Consider the following 22,901-nt stretch of genomic DNA (forward strand, 5'->3'; position numbering starts at 1 on the left):
GCCAGGTAAGGGGTGCCTTAGGAAAGTCACTCAAGGAAACTAGGGTGTATGAGTTACAGTCTCAACAGGAAAGATGGGGCACACTCAGAGTGGGCGAATGAAGAGACTCTTTTACAAAGGTGTGTGGGCTGGTGTTTGGAGGGCTCCATGCGCAGGGGCACTGATGGCCAGAGAAGCCAGGACGGCAAGAAAGAACTGTGGCAGTCCTGGGGAGGATATACTGGTCCCTTTCCTCCCCACCTTGCCCAACACCTGGAGGAGAGAGGGACACAAAGGAGGGGTGAGGAGGGTCCTCCCAGCACTGGGGAAGAAGAGGAGTGAGCATTAATTTAAGTAGGGATTAGAACCTTAAGCTGGAATGAACTTTGTTACTCAAAAGTGACTCAAAGTTTTGGAGTTTGCCAAAAATGCAGTTTATGGATGGGAAAGGGAAATTAGACATCATTGAGTAGGCAGTACTGATAGGAGGAAAATAAAATAGTTGTGTGTTTGTGCCTCACTGTTCAGTACTCTGGAAAAAGAAATATTATCAGTTCCATTTTACAGATGAAGAAATTAATTTGTGGTCACAGAGCTGGTGAAGGCCGAGCTGGGCCAGAACCCTCCTCCGGCCTCAACTTCCCTGTGTCCCCCAATCTTCTTCTTTCCCCAGAGCTGCAACTTGGTAACCCTGAGTTCAGGGCAAGCTAAAGCCACATTTGGTAAAAATAGGACTGAATAGGGAGCTCCAAGGTGCACCCCCTCTCACCCATGTCACCCAGGCCTCTTTCCAGCATGTCCACCTGTGACCTTCCAAGGTGAGCTCTCAGATAGGGCAGACCAGTGCTAATGAGGGCAGCAGAGGCAGCAGAAGCAGACAGAAAGCCTTGGCCTCACATCTAGTCTCCATGCTGACTGCTGTGTGACCTAGTGAAAGGCATAGCTCTCTCTTGGTCTCTCATCTCTATAAGCAGCCAAACAATCCCTGGGGTCCCTGCCGGGAGGGAAAACTGATTCCAACTGGTCATGTCTTCCAGGGGACTCAACATGCTGTTTCACAACAGCCTTCAGGAGTTAACAGCCCCAGGAAGCCATGTCAATGCAGGGAGGTGAGGAACAGGAGGCACAGGCCCAGAAGGTAGGAGCAGGGAAGGTATTTTTGGGCAGACGGATCCCCTGGTCACTGCTAGACAATGGTCCGGGGCAGCCATTGTGCTGAGAGTGGAAAATCCTTTTCTGATTCCATCTCCAAGATCTGAAAATAGTCCAGGGTAAGCCCTTGGGGACTGAGTTTGGGGCCCATGAGTGACTGGCCCAGCCTGGCCCATTGTTCCTGGCTGGGACAGGACTGAGTCTGGACACCTGGCTGAGCTGGAGCCAAGACAGAGGCAAGCTCAGGAAGCCTGTACTGGAGGAAGAGTGGCTGGGTGGAGCCAAGCCCCACGGCAGATGGGGAAACTGAGGCCCAGAGAGGAGAAGGGATGTGTACCAAGTCACATGGCACATAGGGCAGAGGAGGATGAGAAGTTGGCTTCTGGGGCTCGTTTCCCCCCCTCTCCACATCCCACCAGCACACACCCCTTGGAAAGGCAAACACATCTGTCACCCTACTGCTTAGTTACTCCTGGTCAGACTCCACCGTCCACCTCACAGGAGGCAGGGACATCAGACATTGGACCAGCTCCACTCCAAGCCACTGCAGGGTGCCAAGGGAGGCGCTGTACCTCTCTAGTCATTTGATGCCAGGGGAGACTTGCTGCCCCAACTCTAGTCCTCAGAACAGAGAGCCCAGGGGCCTTGGGGGAATGCCTGGGGGAGCAGCTGTTCATTGTGCCTTTGCTGAGGATCTAGGTAGCTGATGCCCTGAGACAGAGAGAACTGGAACATGGGAGGTAAGGGCTTCAGAGAGTGACCCAGAGAGGGCAGGCAGGTGCCTCCGGTCACACAGCAAAAGTTGCCTATTCATTGCCTGTTCTGGCCTAGCTCCCAGTCAGTCCTGCCACCTTGGGTCTCCAGGCTCTTGGTTGAACCAAGAAGCTGCAGCACCCCATGACAGTCACCACCAGTTAGGCAGAAACGGCTAAGCCTGGTGCCATGGGTGAGCTGGAGCTCTCTAGTCCATAGAGGCTGGCTCTAGAAGCTTTACAGCAAGGGCATCCTGCCCCGTCCCTCCCCCTCCCCCTTTTCCCTGCTGCCCTCTCCCAGCCTGGCAGAGGGATAAGGTTCTGTAAACACACACAGGCCCGTGGGCCTGAAGGCCAACGAGCTCCAAGCAGGGCAGAGGGGGGTCCCACACCTTATCCCAGGATAGACCTGCTTTCCTCTTCCCACATCCTGGTGAAGCCTGGGCCATAGGAGGCCCACTGTTGCTCACTGGCTGGACATTCCTTTCCTTCAAATAATTTATCCTGGTATGGTTATATATTAAATTAGGTCAACTCCATGAGGGCAGGGTCCGGCCGGTTTGCCTCTGTATCACCTTGGCACAGTGCCTGGCGTGTAAATGCTCACCGTGTGCCAGGTACTGTTCTAAGTGTTCATGTGTATTGACCCAGTGCCCCACGTGGCAGGTAGTATCTCTTTTCGGAAATGAGAAAACTGAGGCCCTGCAAGATTAAGTACTTTGAGCAAAGTGAAACAGTTGGAGGAAGAGGAGACAACACTCAAACAGAGGTGGCATGGGCATTGAATCTGTGCTCTTAACCCCTTCCTTGCTATATTGTCTCTCTCCCTTGAATCACATGAAGGGTTACTTACAGACCCTCCCACTCTACAGGGGTTACAAATGATGGGATACTGGAAAAGGAACGAATCCGGGCATCTGAGGGACCTGGACTCGATCTTGACTCATTCACTTGCTGCCTATATAACCCACAGCAAGGCCTCCCTTCTCGGAGCCTGTCCCCTTATCTGCTAAATGGGGATAAATAATGTCTATTTCACACAGTTGTGGCAAGGAATAAATAATAGATATGAGAGGGTCTGGCACAGTGCCTGGGACATGGGTTAGTACAGGAGTTCCCATCCTCATGTGCTGGAACAGAGCAGCCCAAACCTGCCGTGACAAGAGTGGTGGCAGAGGGGTAGCTCTGGTGGCCTAACTTCTCCTGGGCCCTGAGCCACCAGCCACCCAGGGCAGAGACCCGCTGTGTGCCAGGGCCCCTGCCCTAGATGCACTGAGCTCGTTGAGAGTAGTTGCTGCAGGCAGGACAGCAGGCCTTTGCTCTTCCCCCCACCTATTGCTATTGCCCCCCACTCCTGTCCTATGTCCCTGGCCTCAGTGCCACAGCTCCATCCACCAGTTCCGTCCACCAGGGTGGGAAGGGCTGGGGGACTGTGGGTGATGGCAGGAATCCCACAAAGGCACCGACCTGTACTAAAGGGAACAGACCAGCAGGGACAGCCTGAGCCCCTGGCACACATCCAGGCGCCACACTGACCTGCTGAGTGACCTTGGGCAAGGCCCCGCCCCTCTCAACTCTACAGCTGGGCTGGATAATCCCTGGGGTCCCTGTCAGGTGGCTGTGCCCTTTCACAGTGGCCTTCAAGAGTCAACAGCCCCAGGAAGTGATGTCAGGGTGAGGAGGTGGGGTGGTTGGGAGGTGGCAGGGAGGCCCAGAGAGTAAGAGGAGATATTTTGAGAGTGGGCAGGTCCCCCCACGTCACTACTGGACAATGGTCTGGGGCTGGGAGTGGAAAATCCTGTTCTTACGTGGGCTGAAAATAGCACAAGGCGGGAGGGTCAGGAACCTCACCCACTAGGTGAAGGCCTAGCAGCAGGGCCAGACGTCCACGTTGAGGGGTCAGGCAATCTGACTGGGGTCCAGGGGCAAGACCCTGGCCTGTCCCCGGTTCCCTTAGGGTCTCCGTTCCCCACCCCACCAGTGTCTGCCACTGGATTAGAAGGTGAACATGGCCCTCCTTTCCCCTAGGTTCTATGTCCTTGGAAATGTACAGGCAGCTGATTCAAGGAAAGCTTCCTGGTGCTATGCCGTAGTGTTGCTTCCATGTGCTGCAGGGTCCTGGGTTCTCAGGGTCTCCAGGGAAGCTGCTGGTAGGGTAGGTAGGCAGGACACAAAAGGAATGGGGACTAAGGGAACTTGGGCTGTGGTGGCCACTGCCCTACCCCCAACCACAGATGCACACTCAGGAGACCCCAAATCGTGATGTATAACCTCCTGCCTCTGGTCTAAGCAGGGCTGAGGGAATCAGAGCCCAGCATTTACACCTCTGGGTGTAATCTTACCTGGGTAGGGGCTTCCTATAAACTAGAATGGGGTTCAGCTTCAGCAGCAGCTGGTAGGAAGGAGATAGGCTTGGGACTGCAGGAAAGGTTGGCTCAAGGTCAGTCTATAAGTAGTCACAAAAAAGCTCATAGGGACTCTGGTTATATGAACAGAAATATAGAACCTAGAATGTGGGAGGTGAGCATTTCACATTACTTTGAACAGGACACCCACGTTGCACCATGCAGAGTAATTGGTTGGGTCATGACTTGTGATGGGTCCCTGTTGCATGAAGGAGCTGTCTGGAACTAGATTCTAAATAGAGCAACCCCTGGGAGTGCCTCGTTCTGACAGAGTGGAACGGGTGAAGAGGTCACAGGAGACAGGAAGACGTGGAGTGAAGGGAAGAATCTTCTCTCAGGCAGAGTGGGCCTATAGGGAAAGGGGGTCTCCCCGAGGGAGAGGGAGTAGGTCTTTATGTTTGAGATTAAGAATGAGACCTGTCAGGGGCTCCTGGGTGGCTCAGTCGGTTGAGTGTCTGACTTGGGCTCAGGCCATGATCTGGTGGTTCGTGAGTTCGAGCTCCACATTGGGCTCGTTGCTGTCAGCACGGAGCCTACTTTGGATCCTCTGTCCCTCTCTCTCTGCCCTTCCCCTGCTTGTGCTCTCTCAAAAATAAATAAAACATTAAAAAAAAAATGAGACCTGTTAGCTTTGCCCCAAGGCTGAGCTGGTCCCTGTCCAGCTCAGCTCCACAAACCTCCATAGTGGTCCTGGCTGGACCTAGAATCTGTTACAGGTGAGAAAGATCTACCTCACCCTGAGCCAGTCTGAGCACCATTATGCCATATAGCGGGATTTTCCCAGGAGGCAGAGGATGGGACAGGAAGAGAAGGGAATCTCTCCCATACTCAGCCCCAGTGCAAAGGAGACCTCGGGTAAAGGCAAGGAAGGAGCCTTGACTTGTTAGCCTGGTGACCCACTCCCAGCCTCATTCCTGCCTTGAGACTGAGCACCGGCTGCCCAGCCTGCTTCCACTTCCTGCATACCCTGCTTTCCTGCCCCCATGTCTTTGCCCAGGATGTACCCTGCACCTGGCTGTTCTTCTCCGATAAACTGCTTTTCTCAGAAGCTACAGTTCAGGAGTGTGTCCCAGGAAGCCTCTCTCACATGCTGGTCCACACCTCCAATCACTCAGTATTATCCAGTGGTGCGATGGAGCATGTTGGACCTGATTGCAAGAGCCAATTGTTAAATTTTCAGGAATTTTGCAAGGAGGCTGACATCACATCACTGGTCTGAAATTGGCCAAGGCAAGAGTATCTGCACCATGGCAATTAGCAATGCTACAGATAAGGGGTTCCCCTCACCCCCTGGAAAGCCAGTTAGATGGTTTCACATTTACCAGCACATGACTGTTCATAGCCATTAATCCCTAAACTGGGGGATCCCAAGGACAGGACCCCATCTGACTCCTATCTGCACTCAACAGAGCCAGGCACCAAAGCCACTTGGCTCTAAAGTGAGGGATGACCTGGGGTCTGGAAAGAGGATCCCTGATGTGAGACTACCACTGAGGCAGCTAGTGGGAAGGCAGGTGGCAGAAGAGTAGAGGTTGGAGAAAGAACTCCAGTGTGGATGGTAAGAGCTTCTTAGACTGTATCCTCATCCTCAAACCACACAATAGGGCACAACACGGCAGGCAACAACACCTTCGGTAGAAGTTGCAGCCTCAAACTGGCTCCCAGGCCTGGGAAGCCTCCAGATGAGTTTATGACATCAGCTCCCAGATGTTACAGTCACCTCTAGGGATGGGGATGCTCCTCAGAGGTGTGTCCACTGTGGCATCTAGACCTGCCCTTGACCGCTCCGTGGGAAGCTCCGGCTCAGCTCTGGCTCCTTACCAGGGTCCTCTGATCACCCTGAAACTCCACTCCTCCCAGGTAGCTCAGGCCCAGACTACGTGACTTTGGTAAGTCACTTTCTTCTCTGCGTCTGTTTCTCCATTTGACTCGATCAGGCTGGGCTCCAGCCTAGATACCTTGCTGGGCACAGACAGCTAATTACGTGGGAGTCAGGCCAGGGGCAGCATCGGCCCCTTACCCTTGCCTTTCACAAAGCCTTATTCCCCAACTCACACATACAAATGGTGACTGGGGTTGTAGGGACTGTTAAGATCTCTGGACTACAGAGAACATTCTGCCAAATGACAGAGCGTTGAGGTCACGGCTCCCTTGACCATCAGGCATGAGTCACTAATGGGGCATATCTAGGGACACTATCCCAATGGAAGAAATCCTAGTCCCCACAGCCTCCCCACTCCCCCCACCCCCAATATTAACTTGCACAGGCGCCAGGGGTTCAGGTCCTACAGCCGGATGTCCTTAGTGTTCTCACCACCAGCTGCCATGGACTCTGTCCGCCTAGAGTCCTCACTGCTGCTCGACACATCTTTTGTCCTCTTGACGTCAGTCCTGTCCAACCTGTGCAGGCCCCGTCTGCGGCGAGCTGGGGTAGTAGGAGTGGAGTCTGTGGGTGGCTTGGCATCTCGGGCAAAGCGCACAAGCCTCTGCCCAGCCAGGAAGTAGAGCACGGGGTCAAGGCAACTGTTGGCACTGGCCAGCGGCCGGGTGATCTTGTAAGCCATGTTGATGGCATTGAGGGTGTGGCAGCTGAGGTCCAGGGAGCGGAAGGAGTAGTAGAGGGTGCGGGTGACATGGAAAGGCAGGAAGCAGAGGGCGAAGACAGCCAGCACCACGGCAATGGTGCGCACCGACTTGCGCTTGGCCCGCGGCAGGCCTCCCGAGGTCCCGTAGGCTGGCTTCAACAGCCGCCGAGCCATAAGCACGTAACAGACCAAGATGATGGCAAAGGGCACTGCGAAGAGCAGGCCCAGCATGACAGAGCTGTAGGCCACGAACTGGCTGAAGAGCTCGGGTGCTGAGGTGTCGTGGCAGGTAATGCGGCCGCCACGCGCGCTGGTGGTGACGAAGTAGAGCACGGGTGACTGGCAAGCCAGCACCAGCACCCACACGGCAGCTGCCACCCGGCGGGCATAGCGGGCCCGGCCCCAGCGCAGCGAGCGCAGCGGGCGCAGGACCCCCAGGCATCGGTGCACGCTGATGCATGTGAGGAAGAGGATGCTGCAGTAAAGGTTGGTGTAGAAGAGGAAGCGCACCAGCTTGCAGAGCACTATGCTGAAGGGCCAGTGGTCCCCGCGGGCGTAGTAATAGACCAGCAGCGGCAGGGAGGCTGCGTACAGCGCATCAGACACGGCCAGGTGGAACATGTACGTGGTGGACGCGTTCCAGGTCTTGAGGCGGCACAGGAAGATGTAGAGTGCCACGGCGTTGAGACACAGCCCGAGCACACACACCACACCGTAGGACACAGGCAGCAGCACGTACTTGAAGTCCTCATTGAAGCGGCACTTGTAGCCCAGCTCGTCCCCACCCCAGGTGTCATTGACGGTGCTGTTCCAGCGGCCCGGGCCTGTGGCCATTGCCCTGAAGGGAAGGGGTGGTGGGGAGAACAGCCACGAGGGTCACAACCAGGGCTCAGTGGGGAGGCCTGACACACCCACCTGACCGGGGCCATGAGGGACCCCAAGCACCCATAGATTCCCTTGGTTAAGGTCTGCCCCACCACAGTCAAGGCCTTTGTGGCCACCTGACCTGGCTTTCTCCCTGGACCCAGAGGGCCCAGAACCTCGGAACCCCGGAACTTCGAGGATGCATGAGGTCTAGGAGTATCGTGGCCACACACCTTTAAAACTTCACAACAGGGGTAGGCACACTACATCCTGAGGGCCAGATGCAGTCCACCAGTCTGTTTCTGTAAAAAAAAAAAAAAAAAAAAAAAAAGCTTGATTGGAACACAATCATACCCGTCTTATTTATAGAGTTGAATAGTTGCAACAAAGACCGTATATTCCCCAAAGCCTAAAATAGTTACCCCTGGCTTTGTTTTTTGTTTTTTGTGGGTTTTTTTTGTTTTTTTTTTTTAATTTTTTTTTAATGTTTATTTCTGAGACAGAGAAAGACAGAACATGAGACGGGGAGGGGAGAGAGAGAGAGGGAGACACAGAATCAGAAGCAGGCTCCAGGCTCCGAGCTGTCAGCACAGAGCCCGATGCGGGGCTCGAACTCACGGACCGTGAGATCATGACCTGAGCCGAAGTCCGTCGCTCAACCGACTGAGCCACCCAGGCGCCCCTGTTTTTTGTTTTTGTGTGATTGTTTGTTTAAGACTGGCAACCCTGCTCTAGAACCTCAGGAGCACAGAGTTCTAGATCGAGGATCCTGAGCTCTAGCATCTGAGGATCTGGGGGTCCTAGAGCAGTGTCATCTCAGATTCACAGAGGGGGGCTATCGGGCTGGCTGGCTCCACCTCACACCCAGCCCTCACTGGCCGGTGGGCAGCCTCTACCTTGCTGGAAGTATTAGAAAGCTCTTTCCTTTAGCTCATCTTTCTGCCCTCTGAGAGGCTCTCTGGCCCCATGCCTGGTATTTTGGTATTTGAGGGAGTATTTCCAAGGGTCTCCCCCTTTAGTCATTCATTAACCTCCCAGCAAATAGTTTTTAGGTACTCCTATATTCTGGCACTTTCGGCACTTGTAAACAGCAGCCCTGCTCCCCGGCCCATGAGGCTACCAGATGGGACAGTGACCCTTCTGAAGATGCCAGGGAAGTCTGGGGCAGAGGTGAGAATGGGAGCAGAGAGGGACTTCTTTTGTGGGGAAAATTCAGCTTCCCTCATACCCACCCAGCTTCTCTTCACACACCACCACTATCTTGATGGTCTCTTGCCTTATTCCTAGTGGGCATATGTACCCATGGGGCCTGATTGCCCACAGAGTAAGTACCTGGAGCACAAATTGTCCATCTTCGTCATCTCCTTGTCCCCACCAATGTGACCAGTAAGAGCTCTCTCTCAGCGGGGAGCAGGGGACAGAGAGCCCAGGCTGGAGGGCAAAGATGTGGCCAAAGTTCCCAGCGTCAGGCTGGAAATCATAGCAGGTAGGCAGGTTTGGGACAAACATGAAGAATAACTTTCTAACAGTGGGAAGGGGCCGGAGAGCTGCTATTTTTTCAAACCTCACTACCATGGATGCTTTAAAGTGTTACTTCGTTTCATCTTTACAACATGTTTCTGGGAACCAGGTTATCATGCCCAGTTTTCCAATAAAGAGGCTGAGATCATTCAAGTAATTTGGCTAAGGTCATATGGTTAGGGATGGCTACAACTCATCCAGGTGCATCCCACAGTGGAAGGGGCTGTAGGAAGGAGGTAGTGAACTCCTTGTTCTGGGGGCATGCCAGCGTCTCTTCTAGCAGAGTCTGCAGAAAGGCTTGTGTCCTGTGTGTGGGTGTGTCTGGGAGGACAGAGGGGGCAGATGACATGCGAGTCCTCCCCATCCTAGGTATCTGGGGTGGTACAATTCCCTTTATCTTGGAACCAAGGTCCTGAGAGGCTGGGGCTTGGAGATTCTAGAGGGCCAGTGACATCCACTCCCTTAGACCATGAGCTTCCTGCCCAGCCTGGCTTCCCAGTAGTAGTTCAGGGCCCCTGAGGTTGACATTAGGGGGCTGAGAGACACATAGGTCTCTCAGTTTCCCTTCTCTCCCCAAACCCTATCCCCGCACCCCAGAATCTTCCCTGTCTCCTGGTGTCAGCAGAAGTGCAACCAAGAGCATGCACCTGCCTCTCACAGACACAGGTTCCTCCCCAAGGAACCAGGGCTGGTCCAGGGTGAGCAGGCAGGGAGGCTGTGTGGTGCCAAGTTGAGCAGGGGCAGCTCCCCCTGCCATGGGGAACTCTGGCAGGGCCAAGCTCCTAGGACCCCTCTTGCCCCGAGCCAGGACTGAGGACCCGACACTCAAGCGTCTCCTGCATCCCACCCCTTCTCCCTGCAGCCCCGCGTTGCCTCCACCCTTGCTGCCAGAGCCACTGCATCCGCCTCCCGGCCTCTAGCCTCAGTTCCCCCAATCCAGGGGGCCTTCTTGAAGACAAAGTCATTCCCTTGTTCGAAACCCTCTGCGACTCCTGCCTATTCTCAGGAGAAAACCCCACTCCTCCTCAGTCTGGTATGGGATGGTTTCATAACCCAGCCTCTGTCAGCCTCACCAGCCCCATCCTCTGTGACCTGCAGTTTCCTGAATGCACCCACCACTCTCCCTCCCAGCCCTAGTTCATGGTGCTCCTTCAACCTGGAATCCATTCACACCCCTCGTCTCCACCTGTTGGAATTACAACTTTTTATACTTCAGTGCAACAAACTCCAGCGATTAAGAACCTGGCCTCTGGAGCCAGACCACCTTTGTTTCCTCATCTGTAAAATGAGGCGATTAATAGAACCTACATCATACAACTGCTGTGACGATTGAGTAATTTGTGTGAAATGTTTGGAGCAGTGCCTGGCACATAGTAGGTACGTTGTGGTGGTATAAGGCTCAGCCCAGATGTGGCCTTTTCCTGAAATCTTCAGAGAGCTCTCCACCAGTGGAGGAGCGATAGAAGGTCTTCACTGGAGGCTGTGCAGCAGGTGAGTGTGGTGGGCCAGGGGACTGGTACTAAAGGCTAAGCCAGGGCCAGGCCTGGGGACCTTGTGAGGGGAGAGATGTGGAGGGGTTAGGGAAGAAGGCCAGAGAGTCTGGCCCAGAGGGAGTTTGGGTTGAAGAGGGGCAGGGTGTCTGGCTCAGGGGTTGGGGGAGGAGCAGGTATGGGGAGAGGGGCACTCGTTGTCAGACATGGTAAATGTGGGGTGCCCTGAGGGGTGTCATGGGACGTGGGGAAGGGCAAAGCCCAGGACCACCAGATCCAGCACTTTGGGAGGTGGGCTGGGAGTTCCTGGCTCCTAGCAGCTACAGGAGGAGCATGGAGGCCTGAGTGAGACTGAGGAGCTGTGGAGAGGCCACATTCCCTCCCCCGTGGGGACACTGGGTTGGGGTGTCCAGCTCTGCCACGAAACCCCAGGTGACATCAGGCATTTCCTGCCCTTCTGAGGCTCAGACCTCTCGTGGACTGAATCTCCCAGCCTTAGAGAACTGGAGTCCTAAATCCCCATGAGATGCTCTGCCCACTGAAGACAGGGGAAGCACACACACCCAGTCCCCCTCCACACTGCTGCTCTGCTCCTGCCCCAGTGCCTAGGCCTGGCGGGTCTCTCCTCTGGGTCATGATGGCCCTCCCCCACCCTCCACCCCTCCAGCCATAGTCCACATCTCTACACAGAGTTTCTTTCTAATCATCAAGGGTGGAATCTCTGATGCTGGGGGGGGGGGGGGGGGGAGACTTCCCTAACTTTCTCCTGAAGCGAGGAAGCTGTCCTTTCCACCTGTTTTAAGACATCCTGGCCTCCACCCTCCCAGGCCAGCTGGGGACTCCATTGTCATGGCCCCCTTCCAGACTGACCCTGCCTGCCCTCTCCCTGGCAGGAGAGGCTGGCCCATCAACCTGTGAGTACATCTTTCCTGCACCCCCCTCCGGCCCCTGCTTATGAAGACAGCTGACTCCTTAACCCTCTCTCTCAGCCCTCTCCTCTACCTCTCCTTACCTCCCATACCCTTGGGGTCTCTCCCCAGGATCTCTCACCCTAGAGACCAGCTCCCATCTTTGTCCAACACCACTTGCCAGCCCCTCTGTGCCCGGTTCTGGCTGGCTCTGCCCCTTTTAAGTGCCCTGCCAGCCTTCCCTGCCTTTGCTCATGCTATTCTTTCTGCCTGGACAGCCCTTCCAAAACCCATTCACACTGTACTCCATCATGGCCATCCCTCAAGGCTCTTCTCAAGGGTCACCTCATCTCTGAAGCTCTCGCACTCTACCACCCCAGACACTCCTCACACCCTGTTGGGAATTTGTGTTTCCACCTTCTAGAAACCCCAAAACATTCTAGGTGCTTCTAGAAGTCTTGGTCCATCTGATTCTTTTCTCTGTCCCTATCATCCAGCAAGAGGCCTGCTCCAAAGCAGGTATGACATGAGTGGAAGAATGAATGAATGAATGAATGAATGAATGAATGAATGAAACAATCAAGCACAAGAGGATATGGGAGTCCAGAGGAGGCTGAGCCTCATGGCAGTTGCTCTCCTTTCCCTTATTCCTCTGAGGGCCTCCCAGAGTTGTCCTGACACTTAAAGATTTCTCAGCTGCTGACCCCAGGTGGCCTCCTGGGGAGCACTCCTGGGGACCAGCACACCTGGGCCTGCTCCTGCCCTAGACAGGCCTCTGGACTTCCTCTCTTTCAAGAGCCCTGCCCTTCTCTGGACAGGCCAGGGAAATGCCAGGAGAGGGGAACTGGACCTAGGCATTCTGGAGGTGGGTCAGCTGTCTGAATCAAGCACATTCTTTTATCTTGCTCATCTCTGGCTCAGGTCATGGGTCAGTCTGAGTCAGGAGCTTCTGGTCCTGGTGCCCCCTACCCCCAACACCTCACTTTGTAGGGGCCAAACCTGGGCTGAACAGCATCCATGCAGCAGCCCCCACCCTCACTCCTCAGGAGATACTGCCATAGAGGTTAAGCTATTTGTTCAAGATCACACTGCCAGGAGTTGGAAAAAATGGGTTTGACACCAGGACTCCCTGGCTCTGAAGCCTGAATTCATCAGAGCCTGGGATGAGTGAGCAGGGTGGGGATCCCCTGGATCGAACCCTGGTCCAGCATATACACATGCACAAGTGAGCCTCCCAGCCAGTGGACCCTGCCCTCCCATGTCCATACCTGACCAGCCCCTGCTCTCACAGTCAGGATGTTCAGAGCCTGTTTCTCATTCATGAATGCATAGGCCTGGACCAGGATGCAGGGAATTCTTCAGGAAACAGGAAAAACAGGTCCTCCGGCCTGGGGATAAACCCAGCTTCCAGCACTTCTCAGGGCGGGCAGTGCTGCGGGCTCTGTGGGAGGTGGAGACAGCATGGGCTCTTGGGTTCCAGGTCATAGGAAGTCAGCCAGGCAGAGCCCTCCCAGGCCTGCCTCCTATGCTTCAACCTTGGTCCAAAAGAGGCAAGCACTGGTGTGTTTGCCTGTCCCAGGAGGGGTGCCCTCTGCCCACCCACACGCCCTGGCTGTCTACCCTCGGCTCACATGTTCCAGGGATGGTTGTTCCCAGCCTCCTTCCCCAGGCACCCGCTTTCACAGGAGTGTGGCTCTGCTGGAAAAGGTCTCCCTCACATCCTGCAGAGCTGAGCTGAGCTGAGCCTCCAATGCCCCTCCCTCTGTCCTGGTCTATGCTTCAGTCCCTAGAGTAGGAAACAGTCAACACCCTCCTTGCCCAGTATCCACTCAATAGTATTTCCGCCCATACGTTTTTTTGTTCAAGCTATGTCTCTACCTGGAACACACCCCTTCCCCTGTCCCATCTCTAATCATTCCTCCATAGATGCTGTAAACACACATGAACACACACAGGCATGGACATACACAAATATCCAGATACATGGAGACATACACAGTCACATTCAGATGTATATACAGCATGTGCACACACACACACACACACACACACACACACACACACACACTGTTCTAGACAGGGACTAGAACAGCCTTTAGAAATCACCTGCACTAAACTCCCATTTGACAGAGGAGAAAACAGAGGCCCTGTCACAAGGCCTCACCATAAGTCAGGGACAGAGCCAAGATTGGAATGCAGGCCTTCTGAATTCTGGCCCTGGCTTTTGTCTTGTCTGGCAGGCCCTCACACACACACCAGGCACAAGGTTTCACTGAGGGGATGGTTACATGGTGGAGGGACCCCTCTGTATGTGCGAGTCCAAGCATCCTCCAGAACCAGACTTACCAGAGGGGAAAAAGAACATTCCCTTCCTCTTTCCATCTGCTTCATTTCCCTGCACTGGGGGGGGGGGGGGGGGGGGGGGGGGGGGGGGGGGGGGGTCTGAGACAGTTGAAGCCAGGTCTCCAGGCTGGAAGCAATGTACAAGCATGGAGAGAAGTGGGAAGAGGAGAGGGGGAGGATGGCTGCAAGAATGGGAAGGAGGTGTGGCACTGGGGAATGCCCCTAGGCCACTATTTTCCCAGCACACCTTGCCCCAGGAGTCTCAGGTTCACGTGGGGCAGTGGGCTGGTAGCCATTTGCCAACCTGCTCCAGAGTCCAGTGACGAAAGAGGTTAACCTTTCACCCCACTCCACCCCGTCTTCTCCTTAGGATATGCCTTCACTCAAGAGACTAAGGAGGAGCACAGCACTTTCTCAAAGCCATTCTCCTATTTCTGAGATGGATCTCTACCACCCATCCTTCCACACTTTAAAATTCTAATATATCCTTGAGAATATATCTCTTTCCCACTCGTATGTAACCCAATGCTCGCCAATGAACCTGTCAGTTGACCCCGTGCAGTGGCTCAGACATGCCACTCTTCCCCACCCCATAGCCTTAGTCTTGTGTTTCTCCTCCACACCATTGCACAGCCTGCTCACTTATCTCCTTGCCTCCACCCCTCCCCTCCTATCCATCTTCCATTCTGCAATCACAGGTCTTCCTACAACACAAATCTGGCTAGACACTGTTAAGCTCAAAACCCTTCCATGGCTCCCTATTGCCCTCAGGCTAACATCCAAGCTCTTGAGCCTGGCATTCAAGGCCCTGGCTGACCTGGCCCCTGACGCCCCTCTAGACAACTCTCCCTCTCTGCCTCCAGCCTCATCTTCCTGTCCCAAGCACAGCAAAAGCAGTCCCATGATCATATCTTCACTCAGGGATACCCTCCCTTATCTTCAACATATATATTATAACAAAAGTTGAGTGCCTGCTCTGTGTCAGGCTCCATATTAGTTGGCTTTATAGACCTCTTCTCATTTAAGCCTGAGAAGCTCAGAGAAGCAAAATAATCTCTCCAGGGTCCCAAAGCTAGCAACTTGCAGAGCAGTCTTGATCTGTCTGACTGCAGGAGCCGTGCCCCTGATCACTATCCGCTACCCTCCTCAGCCTAGGTCCTCTGCTCCGGAAAGCTTCCTGACCAGCCCTCTTTGAGCCCCATGGCTCTGCCTGTCTGGTCAGTTCTCTGTCAGAGGGAACACCCTAGTGGCAGGGCTAGAATCTACTCTTCCTGGTATTTCCTCATTGTGAAGCAGACATGATGATTATTGTATTCATTTTACAATTAAAACAACAACAAACTAAGGCCAGAAACGGTAGCCCCAGATCTCACCCACGGTCACCAGTGAGTTAGGGGCAGACCACTTGCCCCCTCTGCCTGGCTCCGCCCCTACCCCAAGGGCTGGGTCTTTCTCCTTGTAGCCCCAGGCTGGTTAACTCAAAGCCATGAGGAGGGGGTGAGGCAGTTCCCAGGCTGACTGCAGAATTTCCAGGGTGGTTGGACAACATTCCAGCTTCTCCACTAGGGCAGCTCCAGAATGAATGTACTGCCCATTCACCTGCCTACCTGGCTGGCCCTGTCCAGCCTAGCAGGGGAGTATGACGCATCACCACTCTGGAAACCCTTGCAGCCTGCCTCTGCTGGGGGTGGGGTGCTGTGAGGGGAAACAGAGGACTTGGACCCAGAACGTCATCGAGGGACAGGGGAGGGCACTGGGCAGGTGGGAAATCCCAGTTCTGCCATTTCCATCTGTGGTACTTGGACAAGTCTCAGCTCTATAACCCAAATCTTAATTTCTTTACAATCTAAGAAGGGTATGCACTGCATAAGGTTGTTGAGATAGTTAAAGGAGATGATTTATTCATTTTATGAAATAACTTAAAAAGATATGATTTCAGCAGGTGGTGAAGACAGGGAGGATGGGAGTATTTCAGGAAGACAAGAGGGGCAGGAAAGCCATAGGAATTATGAGCAAAGTAGCAAGGTCACAGCCAGACTGACTATAGGTCAAGTTTCCCACCCTGAAGGCCATCCTCAGGAGGAAGGGCAGTACGAGGACTGCCCGCCCCCCCCCCCCGAAGGAACTAGACCCAACTATACTCCTTAGTTCATTCACCCTTTACAAAGGTTTGCCATAACTATGCCTGTCCCCATTCAGGGCACTTGGGGACTCCAAGTTGAGTTGGACCCTTCTGTGATCTCAAGGAGCTCACTGTCAAGGTGGTGGGTGTGGGGGAGGATAGGGGAAGACCCAGAAAAGGCAATGATAATTCAGGGTGATCAGGGCTGAAGGAAGCAGAGGCACCAGGGTTGGGTTGAAGCAGCCAAGAGGGTCCCTAATAGGAACTGGGGGTAGGGTGGTCAGGGAAGGCTTCCTGGAGGAGAGAACACCTGACCTTCATTTTGGAAGATGGACAAGAGTCAGGTGCGTGGAAACAGAAGAGGAGTAGAGTGAGCAAAAACCAGGGCAAACGATCACATAGTATGTCTCAGGAACTGACAGTCATCCCTGGGGCTTGAGGGAAGTAGAGAGGGCAAGGATGGATAGGAGGACAGGAAAGATCCTGGAAGTTATCTTTCACCCCCTCCCAAATGTCCTCCACAGGCTTGAAGGCCAATAGGCTCCCAGCCTTGCCTGATACGCTTTCTGCACCACCAGCACTGGGGCTGGTCTGAGGAAACAGCTGAGGGGGTAACCTCAGATAGTATCAGTAGGTGCTGTGGCAAGTGGGAAGCCTCTGCAGCCTCCTCCAGAAGGCCCTTGGGTTCACCAGTCCTCTTGGAGACTCTCACCCTGTAGGGAGCCCCTAGAATCCTGGCTGTGGGCGCCACACACTAAGAGAACATCTGAATGCATGCACGAGTCTCAAATCAACCAGGCTGGCCTCCCACTTACAGACCAGGAAACTGAGACTCCTTAAGAGGAAGGGCCTTACTCAAGGTCTGATGTTCTAATTACATTCAGTGTAGGGTTGAGCACCTTCACCCCCACCCCAGAGCAGGACTGCAAACTACCTGTCCCTCCTCTGACCCAGCAGGGTCCAGCCCAGCACAGTGCTATAGACACACTGCTTAATGGAACCAGTAGAGAACCACAGTGCCCTGGACTCCACCCTGACCTATCACATCCAAATGTCTCCAGCCAGACCAAGAAGAAAGAACCCTGGGTTCAGGCTCCAACTTCAAACCACCCATGTTGTGCAACCTTGGTCAAGTTAACTCCCCTCTCTGAGCCTCGAGTTCTTCACTGATCAGATGGGGAGAATCACCACACCAGACAGCTCCTGAGGAAGGAGTAAGACAAGGGGACAGGTAGTACTCCATGTGGCTAGCAAATCATGCTCTGTTCTGATGTGGGGGGCTGCATCTACCTGTCCTGGCTGAGAGACACAGAAACCCTTCTCAGGCAGAGGGGCAGAAGTCATGGGCAGAGTAGGCAGGGAAGGCTCTTGGAAGGGGCTATGGTCAGGTCAGGAGAGAAGTAGGAAGAGTCCAGCATGGAAGGAAAAAGGAAGAATGGAGAAGCCAAGGTAGAAAATAGGACAAAAGTGTAGAACAAGTAGGTCTATGATTCTGAGATTTTCTCACTCCAGGTGCTTCCAGAATTCTGAGTTCATTGGTTCTGACGGTCCAATTTAAGAGCCTCTGGTTCTGAGAGTAAATGATAAGTGTTTCTTCAATTCTGTCACTTGCTGCTTTTCATAGCCTTTGGTTGTGAGCTTCTCAGAACCACAGGAGTCTGCACTCTCAGAGTAACATAATCGAAGATCACTGTCCCAGGAGCCATAAAGTCTCAGCAAACACTTGCTAGTACCCCCATGTGCTCAACCTCAGAGGAACACTGCAAACCCAGACTCAGATCAGGCTTGGTCAGGAGCTCCAGTCTGGATAGGGAGAAAGACACAGACATGGAAGAAGTCCACTTGAGTGATTAAGCCATGACCAAGGGAAGCCCAGGAGCTCCAGTCTGGATGGGGAGAAAGACACAGAAATGGAAGAAGTCCACTTGAGTGATTAAGCCATGATCAAGGGAAGCCCAGGAACCATAGAGCCCAGAGGAACCCCTAACCAGCCTGGGGAGATAGTCAGGGAAAGCTGCTCAGAGGAGAGGTCATTTGAGCTGGGACTTAATGAAAGATTAGGAATTTGTCAGGTGGACAACAAAGGTAGGAGGGCACTGAAGGCAGAAGAAAGAGCATGTGCAAAGACACAGTGGTGTGATAGTGTGGCCAGGAGGTCATGTGAGGCTGGAATGGAGGGGTGGGTGGCACAGAATGTGTATGGACCTGAGGCACTCACATGAAAAGGCTTGAATGCCAGGCTGAGGTGCTTGGCTTCTAACCTGAGGACAATGGGGTGCCATGGCAGGCCTTAAGCAGGGAAGGACATACTCAGAGTTGACCTTGACAAAGATGATGCCACAGAAAGTAGATAGGACAGGGGAGTCTAAAGGGAGGAAGACCAAGGAGGAGACTACACATAAAATGGTCCAGTGAGAGGCACTGATACCTTGGCCCTGGATTTTCTGTGAGTTGGGGAACATCCTTGCTGGCCCAAAGCTCTACCACAGCAAGATTCCTCCTCCCACATCTGGGACCGAGGAAGCTGGGCACTCACCAGGAAGCCAGAGTAACACCAGGAGCCTCCCCTGAGGGGGTGGGAAAAGAGAGGGTCATGTGGGCCCCAAGAAGCTTGAAGGAGGCCTTCCTCCCATGTTTTAGGGCCCAAGCCCTAGACAGGGTGCCAGGGTGGAAGGCTAAGGAGGGAGCAGCTGCCCAGGAGGGCCCAGGCTACCCACACTCCCATCAGGGACTCTAGCCACTCACCCTGGACCAGAAATACTCAGGCCTAGGAGATTCTATAACAGGGAAGTGGAGGAACTCCTCTGCTCAAGAATCAACTGTAGCTCTCCAGGGAGTAAGGCCCTCCTCTTTGACTATATACCCATTTCCGCAAGGTCATTCATTTTTCAAACACTCACTGGCACCTGCTCTGTGCCCAACCTGTGCTGGATGATACAGACAGAGAGAGAAAGCAGGCTGGCCTAGTCCTTCACCTGACCTCTAGGATGAGCACAGAGGTCAGAGAGGATTTCACCAGGGGTGCCTCCACCTTTTTTCACCAGATCAGCTAGGCTTCTCTGGTCCTGTGAGCAATGTGGCTAATCAGGCCACAAGCAAAACCTAAAGTCATGTTTTCAAGGCAATATTCAAACTTCCTTCACCCTGAAAGCCAGAGAATGGAGCTCTGAATCTCAGATGGAACTTCTGTCTTAAATGGAGAGAGGTAAGTTGGGACAGGTAGCCCTAGCTTTCACCTCAGCTCTGTGATCTTGGGAAGGAAACTCCCTGAGCCTCTACTTCCTCATCTGCAAAATGGGGATAACAATTCCTCCCTCATAGGATTGATAAAGGATAAAATGAGAGACTTTTATAAATTATTACTAGTAAGCTGTCTTTGCAGAGGGGACACAGGGAGAGGAAGGCAGTCAGTGGTTAAAATTTCAATATCTAGCACAATCCCTTGTTACTGCACCCTTGTTCTGATATCTTCAAAATGCATTTCTTTAAAAGTCTCTGAGTATCACACTTCTCCCTGTGCATTGCACTCCACAGCTTACAAAGCCCTTTCCTGACCACTGTCTTAAGAATTAAGGCGTCACAGCAGGGTACCTGGGGGGTTCAGTCGGTTGAGCATTGGACTTTGGCTCAGGTCATGATCTCACAGATCCTGGGTTCAAGTCCCACATCAGGCTTGCTGCTGTCAGTGCAGAGCCTACTTCGGATCCTCTGTCCCTGCCTCTCTCTGCCCTCTCCCACTCAATCACACTGTCCCTCAAAAATAAACATTAAAAAAAAATTGTCATAGCAACCTTGCATTTGAAGAGGCAAGGATCATCAGATCCAATTTACAGATAGCCAACTGACAATCTAGAGGGGGAGAGTGGCCTCTCTAAAGGCCAGAGCCAGGAAAGAAGCCAAATCAAAGCACTCACCCATGAGACCTTGGTGATTTCTCATACTTTTAGCTGGTCCTTGGAGGATCCAGAAGCCTCAGGGCCTGTGCATCCTGGGCAAGAAGAAAATAGGAATGGAGGGGTCGTAGCCTCAGTCTGCAACACAAGCTTGGCAGCCATTTATGAAGGCAGCCATTTATGAAGGTTGGAGTGATCCTCCAACTCCTCTGGCTAGACCCCAGGGCAGCCCAAGGCAGAAAAAAGAGGAGATTGAGAATTCTTCCATGCCAGGGCCTCTCAGGCACATACTCTCAACACAGGACCTTAGTGGTGCTGGCCTCCTTTTAGAGGCTGGCAGGGCAAGAACTGCCCCCCCAAGGTCACCCGGCAAGTTGGGGGAAGAGCTGGGATGAGATCAATTGCAGGTCTCCTGGCTCCCACTGGGGGAGGGAGAGTCCTAGGTATCCCCAAATTCCTCAGCAGGAACATCTAAGGTCTGAGGGACCAGACCCTTGGCCAAGGGATCAAGGGCTCAGAGTATAAGTAATGCCTGGATGGTTCTAGTGTCAATATCTGATCTCCTTGTATAGCACTACTCAATCCATTCTCCACCCTGCAGCCAGAGAGATCTTTCTGAAATGCTGCTTTGACCATGAATCCTCCTTGTTCACAAACCTTCCATGGCTCCCTATCACCTACAGAGTGAAATCAAAGTTTTCGGCTTGTACACTCTGGGTCCTGTAATGCCTCTAGGACACACTGTTCTGACAACCTCTGCCACCGGTCTTGATCACCGGATTCTAGTTTCCTCTTCTTTGTGATGACATGGAGCTCCACTGTAGACATGCCTTCACTGGGGAAGCTGGGGGGTAGGGAACAGGGGATAGAGGCTGCTGGTGCTCTCTCAGTTCAGCTCAGCCCTGTGCAGGGTGCTGGCAAAAGAGAAATGAGTGACAGCCAGTTTCTGTCCTCCAGGGGGCCCCAGACCTCTGGTGAGGGAAGGAGGGGGACAGAGACCATAACCGTCCAAGGTGGAACCAGGGCTGTAAGTCCTGGGACTTTCAAGAGCCAGAAGATGCTCCAATCCAACTGTGGGATCAAGGAAGTCTTCCCCAAAGAGGGAGCATCTGAGCTGGGCCCTACGGCTAGGTAATTCTCCAACTGAGGAAGATGAGGGTAGGAGGGCATTTCAGGCAGTGAGTATATAGAATATGCCGCGGTCCAAAAGCAAGAAACTGTCTCGTGTCTGTAGCAGAACTACATGCAATCACTAGAGGGTAAAGGGTCAGGCAGGAGAGGGGCTGGAGAGGTTGGCAAGAAGCAGTTCTTGGAGGCCTTGAGTCCCAGGCTAAGGGGTTCAGGCTGGGTCTTGTTAGCCCAGGGAGGAGAATAGTTGAGATTTGGGTTTCAGGCAGTTCCCTCCAGGGATTGACCCCACCCCCATCCCCAAGCAGTGAGCCTATCCAGGAGAGCACTGGTGCTGAACATGACCCACACATTAGGAACTCGATGGCCCTCAAGTTCCATATTCTTGTTTTTCCCCTTTTACAGATGAAGCCACTAAGGCTCAGAGAAGGTCACATAGTGGCCAGGGCAGGATTGGAATATAGGTCTGAGTCTCCAGAGAGCTTTTGTGGGCCCTGTCTGCTTAAAGAATCTCCTTCCCAACCACTACCACACACACAGATAACTGAGACTTTACCACGGCCCCACCCTAGCCCTCAAAAGCTCCCCATTATCACAGCCTAGCTCCCCAAACAAACCACGCACCTCAGGCTGCAGGCCCAGGGAAGCTGAGGATGCCAGGCTGAAAGAAACAGCTGCCACCAGCCCCAAAGACCCCAAACGGGCAGTTTTAATCCGCAGCTGGGCCTGGCCCTTGGGTCTGGCTCCTGGGGGGGGGGAAGTAGGGCAACCTGCCACCGACAGCCGCCAGTTGGGGAGCTGAGGGAAGGCACTGCCTTTCTCCAAACTGACCCTTCCTACGGCACCGCCTGCCAGATTAAAAGCCTCCTGACAGAGGCTTAACTGTCCTTCCAGCCCACTGTCCCAGCCCCCACTCCCACTCCCACCCCCCGTTTTACCAGGTCCGGGCGGGGTGGAGTGCCCCGGGTTTGAGGAGGCTCGGCGGGGCTCCAGGGGCTCGCGGGTCTCTGGCCGAGGTCCCCCGCCTCGGGGCGCTCACTCACACCAGAGCACACACACAAACAAGTCCCACAGGTTCAACTACTCGACCCGCTGGGGCGCACGCACGCACCCACTGACACTGACTTTCCCAAAGAGGCCGACACACACTCACCGGGGTATCGGATCGCGCTCGCGGAGATCGACGCTACGGCGGAGACAAAGTTCGACCACGAACTCACCGGCACACTCCCACTGCTCGGAGCCGTGCCCCACTCGGACCGCCACGCGCCCACGGCTCTGCCTGCCCAGCGCCGCGTGGGCAGCCACCGCATCCGCGCCTGCCGACCTGTCTCCTCCTCCGATCCCTCCGGGGAGCCCGCCCCTCACCTCCGCGGGGCACTCGGCCGCCAGCAGCGCCGAGGCCGCCGCTCCGGTGCCCGCGCCCGCGTCCCGCCGCCGCCGCCGCCGGCACCCACGTGCCCCGAGCCCCGCCCGCCGCGCCCAGCTCCCTGCCCCGGCCGGGTCAGGCGGGGGCGGGGCGGACTCTGGACAGACCCTGGCACCGCCCCCTCCCTCCCGAACGGACACCTCGCCACCCGCGCGGGGGCGCTAGGCTGGGGGGGATACGGGCAGCGCGGGAAGGGGCCTGCGGCGACTGGCCTACCGCCTGGCGGAACCCGCCTTCCTCACACGACGTGAGAGCAGGGTTTCAGAGACACTAAATGTGCAAAGTTTGTCGATACCTGTGTGGCTTCCGTCGCTGCCCACCACGGGACCT

The 22,901-nt window shown here is 54.3% G+C and overlaps 1 protein-coding gene across 3 annotated transcripts; it reads right to left on the bottom strand.

The window, feature by feature from the left end:
- Positions 1–4,855: 4,855 nt before the first annotated feature.
- Positions 4,856–22,496, bottom strand: P2RY2 (purinergic receptor P2Y2). 3 transcript variants are annotated; one of them, XM_042906655.1, is made up of 4 exons: positions 22,296–22,496; positions 12,925–13,097; positions 7,971–8,039; positions 4,856–7,711 (listed from the first exon to the last, which is right to left on the bottom strand). In XM_042906655.1, exon 4 carries the CDS (start codon positions 7,705–7,707, stop codon positions 6,574–6,576), a length of 1,134 nt encoding a protein of 377 aa, XP_042762589.1. In that variant the 5' UTR covers positions 7,708–7,711; positions 7,971–8,039; positions 12,925–13,097; positions 22,296–22,496; the 3' UTR covers positions 4,856–6,573. The 3 variants fall into 3 exon arrangements, with proteins under 3 accessions (XP_042762589.1, XP_042762590.1, XP_042762591.1); XM_042906656.1 differs by having other exon boundaries at positions 7,880–8,039; XM_042906657.1 differs by lacking the exon at positions 12,925–13,097 and having other exon boundaries at positions 4,856–8,039.
- Between the last annotated feature and the right edge of the window lie 405 nt (positions 22,497–22,901).

The sequence above is a fragment of the Panthera leo genome, chromosome D1, assembly GCF_018350215.1.
Source record: "Panthera leo isolate Ple1 chromosome D1, P.leo_Ple1_pat1.1, whole genome shotgun sequence".
NCBI classification, from domain to species: Eukaryota; Metazoa; Chordata; class Mammalia; order Carnivora; family Felidae; genus Panthera; species Panthera leo.

Bases quoted from the DNA above. Each gene is read 5' to 3' on its own strand.
- P2RY2 (XM_042906657.1), bottom strand. From the start codon at position 7,707: ATGGCCACAGGCCCGGGCCGCTGGAACAGCACCGTCAATGACACCTGG.